General features: G+C 31.5%; 1 protein-coding gene across 7 annotated transcripts in view; it reads left to right on the forward strand.

The window, feature by feature from the left end:
- Positions 1 to 4,666, forward strand: part of GABA-B-R2 (gamma-aminobutyric acid type B receptor subunit 2) — a 241,978-nt gene that overhangs the window by 226,210 nt on the left and 11,102 nt on the right. For 6 of the 7 annotated variants that reach the window (XM_068349726.1, XM_068349729.1, XM_068349727.1 and 3 more), the window contains exon 19: positions 1 to 610. This exon is cut by the window's left edge and continues 485 nt beyond it. The exons of the other annotated variant lie outside the window; for it this stretch is intronic. In XM_068349726.1, the coding sequence (XP_068205827.1) occupies positions 1 to 610 (610 nt within the window). The remainder of the gene's footprint in view (positions 611 to 4,666) is intronic. 7 annotated transcript variants of the gene reach the window in all.

Consider the following 4,666-nt stretch of genomic DNA (forward strand, 5'->3'; position numbering starts at 1 on the left):
CAGCAATGCGCTGGCCAATATCTCGGCGGGTTATAACATATCAGGCGAAGCTCCTCCTCCAGCCGGGTTCCAGCTGCAACAGCATCCCCACCAACACCACCAGCAGGCGGCCTATGCCGCTGCCCTCAGGAGAGCGAGTGAGCCTCCGAAGCCTCCCGGGAGGGGTTCCTTCCACGCCCACAACAGATCCTGTGACAACCTTGCCTGTTCTTGCTGTGATGGTTTGCCGCCCGCTCAGGATATCCTTCCAGATCCTCTCTCTTGTACCTCTGACGGGGCGACTGACAGCGACGTGGACGCCCGTGACCTGAGCATTGGCGGCGGTCGTGGCCGATGGGATTCAGGTGACGAAAGAGACGGCACGAGAACGATATCGAGAGCTCGGCTGCGTCGGGACAGTTTCGGGGAAGTGGTTTCTAGGAGATCCCCAAGCCAAGAGAGTCTGGAGCATGTCCGGGTATCGTCTCCTACTATCACCCTGGACGACCCAACTCCGCCCCTCCCACCGCCGCATGACCTGCTCGAGGGTCGGTTATCCCCGTGTCAGGATAGTTACCCCTACACTCACCTATCCAGACGATCGGGTAGTCAGGATAGTCTGGACCAACACGTAAGTAACACGTCTTCTTCCTTTGGTCTTGTCCTCATTTCTCTCTGTAAAATAATCTGTAGTTTTAAGTTTGCGAGATTCAGTTTTATAAAGTTTGCTGTTTTAGAAAGTTAGAATAATAGTTGAAAATCTTAGAGATGCAGAATTACTGAATAAATGTGAATGTCCATTATAGAACGTAGCAGAAAGTATGTATTGCTTCGCTTTATACATTAGAAATAGTTGGCCATATCCTCGTATTCCCCAACGAATCCAACTAGTTTGATTTGACGAGGGTGGGAGGGATCGATAAACGTTTTATGTTGACCATAATGAAAATAATGGAATTTTATGTAAATAAACATGCACTTACTGACTTACAAATGGAACGCCATTGAGCTCCTACTTATCCTTCGCTATGATTTTTATCTATTTTTCATTAACACTGAGCTGCTAACATATCAATTATGTTTCCAATAATACAACAATCGAAGTGATTCAATTGTTAACATATGTACGTTTATTGACATATAATGCAAATGTAACATTCTTTCTCCATTACTGACTTACAAATGGAACGGCATTGAGCTCCTATATATACTCCCCTATGATTTTTATCTATTTGATATTAACACTGAGATGCTAACATATCAATTATGTTTCCAATAATACAACAATCGAAGTGATTCAATTGTTAACATATACGTTTATTGACATATGAATGTTACGTCTCTTCTACGTAATAGTTGATATAAATTGCTCTTGGCTTTTATGCAAAAACGCTAGATATTCAATTTAAGCATGCTTATCTGCATAATGCAAATGTTACATTCTTTCTCCATTTCAAAGTCATTCTGCTTTACTTATATCTTTAGAATTTCCTTTATTCATCATCATTATCATCATATGCTTATCTGCATACTGTCTTCTTTTTCATACTTTATCCATTTCAATAAGTGTAATATTTTAAGATACTATATTTCATCTTTGCTTCATTATGATAGTAGTTTACTTAATAGGATATGAGATTATCTTTAGTCTCAATCTAGCAATATCTACTGGAAAAGTCAATTGTTGCAGTCATGGTAGGTCGCAATTTATGTATGTATATGTACAGTATGTGTGTATGTATATATATATATATATATATATATATATATATATATATATATATATATATATATATATATATATATATATATGTATATACAGATATATATATATTATATATATATATATACATATCATAAATGTATATATATATATATATATATATACATATATATATATATATATATATATATATATATATATATATATATATATATATATATATATATATATATATACACATATCATAAATGTGTATATATATATATATATATATATATATATATATATATATATATGTGTGTGTGTGTGTGTGTATGTGTATGTATGTGTGTATTATTGTCTTATTGACAATAATAGAATAAGTTAAATGAAAACAATGTATTTCTATATGAAATTTGTTCCCTATGAAGTCTATATCTAAATGACCTTTGATAAGTTAGAATTAGGCTAAGAGAACAGGACAAAAATGAATGAACCAAAAATCATAAATGTATTATAAGTTTTAATCTTTTGTAGATTTAATTACATTCGTTGTAGGATATCTCTCTATGTAAAGTCCCTAAAATGGATTACAATGTCGTTTTTTTTTTTTTTTAATTGATCCCATGCCTGTTCAGACCTAATGGACAGCCCGATCAATCCTTTATTTACTTTTGAGATTCAAGTGTATTTTTTTATAGATATGTCATAAGATGCTTATCCAACATGAAATAAATTGCAACCTAAACAACAGATATAATTTCGAAGGCTATTTTGACATAACAATTTTCCGGTGTTTTGATATATCAAAACTACCGCTATATTTAGTTTGCATTTTCAAAATGTGAATGCCATTTGGATAATATTCATGAATTGGTAAACATAGTATGTAATTCATTGACCTTTTATGAATAGGCATTATCAAAGACACTATTATTCTTATTCATACAATTCTTACAGAAGAAAAATATTTACGATAGCAGAAATTGGTTGAAATTTTTTTTATATTCTTGAAAACTAGTCTTCTATGAACTAAAGGCCACATATTCCTAGTGTTCTCAGATACGCATAAAAATAAAAACAGAATATTTTGTATCTTAGAAAGGCCTGACTAGAAATGCATATATGATTCGTTCTCGAAACTATATTCTTGTCCCCCGCCTATACGAACAAGAAAATATACTCTTACTGTAAGTCTTTTTAGAATGGAAAGACGTTGATTCCTAACAAAAGACCTTTGTTCCCAAGCTATAAAACTAAGGACCCAAGGAGAAAGAGAGTGATATTTCCATTGTTAGGAATCTACTCTATTTGCAAACTATTATTATTGTTATTATTTGGAGTAGTAGTAGTCGTAGTAGTAATAGTAACAATGATTTTCTTATTTCTTAATCTTGTTTTTCTTGCTATTATTATTATTATTCATTATTATTATTATTATTATTATTATTATTATTATTGTTGTTGTTGTTGTTGTTGTTGTTGTTGTTGTTGTTGTTGTTGTTGTTGTTGTTGTTGTTGTTGTTGTTGTTGTCTTTTTCGAGACATTTTCTAAATGCTAGTATATAGACATTGCTAAAGTTCTCTCAATTACTACAGCCACACGATTTTTATCTTCATAAAACATTGATATGCAAAGTGATAAACTTTTAAAATTATGAATTTTAATTATTCATCGTATTTTAAATGAAGCAAAAACTTTCCATCATGCACGGCATTATATTTAGATAGATTTATGTAACAGCAAGATTTAACGCTAATGTGTATTTTTCTTTAGGATATTCATTTATAAACCTGAACGAAGTATATATTTTTTCAGATAATACAAGGGTCAGGCATTATAGCGGTGTCTTTTTAGATCATAGCATCACGAAAATTTATGTACAGCCTTTATGAAAAGCAATCAAAATATTACATGCAGTATTAAAGTTGTTAAAATTATTATCATATAACTTATTAAAATTGATAAAATTAGCATCATTAGAATTATTAAAACCATTATCATTAGAATGATTAAGATTATTATTATCATTAAAATGATTAAAATTATTAAAATTTCTAAAGTTAATTATTATTACTGAGATTATGAAAATCATTATTAGCAAAATTTATTGTTTTTAAAATCTATTTTAATGCCAGTTTCATAATATTTCATCTTGATTTTTTTTAGAAAATATTAATTGAGCTTACTGTACCGGTTTCCCAACGTAATGACTGGGGAGTTCCTAGCTATTTGGAAATTTCCAACCCTTAACCCCCAGGGGTTGATTTTTTTCAAGCACATTTTGCAGTATATTTTCTTTTAAATTGCTCTAACAGCCTTAATTTTCGTCATAGAGAGGTCAGGTTGGTCTCATTCTCTTGGAAAATGCCTGACGTTTCTCAAAAAATTATCAAAAATATGCAAAAAAAACAAAAAAAATTCTAAATAGCAGTTTTTTGCAAGAACGTACCGGTACGTCCATGGGGGGTAAAGGGATGAGTTTTGTGAAACGTACCAGTACGTCCTTCGGGGGTACAAGGGTTAAATGAATTTCTAATGCAAAAATAACCTCTTTAATATATATATATATATATATATATATATATATATATATATATATATATATATATATATATATATATTTCACCGACGATTTTCTTTTAAATTGCTCTAACAGCCTTAATTTTCGTCATAGAGAGGTCAGGTTGGTCTCATTCTCTTGGAAAATGCCTGAAGTTTCTCAAAAAATTATCAAAAATATGCAAAAAAAAAAAAAAAAATTAAATAGCAAGTTTTTTGCAAGAACGTACCAGTACGTCCATGGGGGTAAAGGGATGAGTTTGTGAAACGTACCAGTACGTCCTTCGGGGGTAAAAGGGTTAAATGAATTTCTAATGCAAAAATAACCTCTTTAATATTATATATTTTGCACCGACGATAGATTGTTATATCCAATAATATTAAATCCGTTCTCCTCAAATTCCAGTCTTTTCTCATAAGAG

Source organism: Palaemon carinicauda, chromosome 26 (assembly GCF_036898095.1).
Source record: "Palaemon carinicauda isolate YSFRI2023 chromosome 26, ASM3689809v2, whole genome shotgun sequence".
NCBI classification, from domain to species: Eukaryota; Metazoa; Arthropoda; class Malacostraca; order Decapoda; family Palaemonidae; genus Palaemon; species Palaemon carinicauda.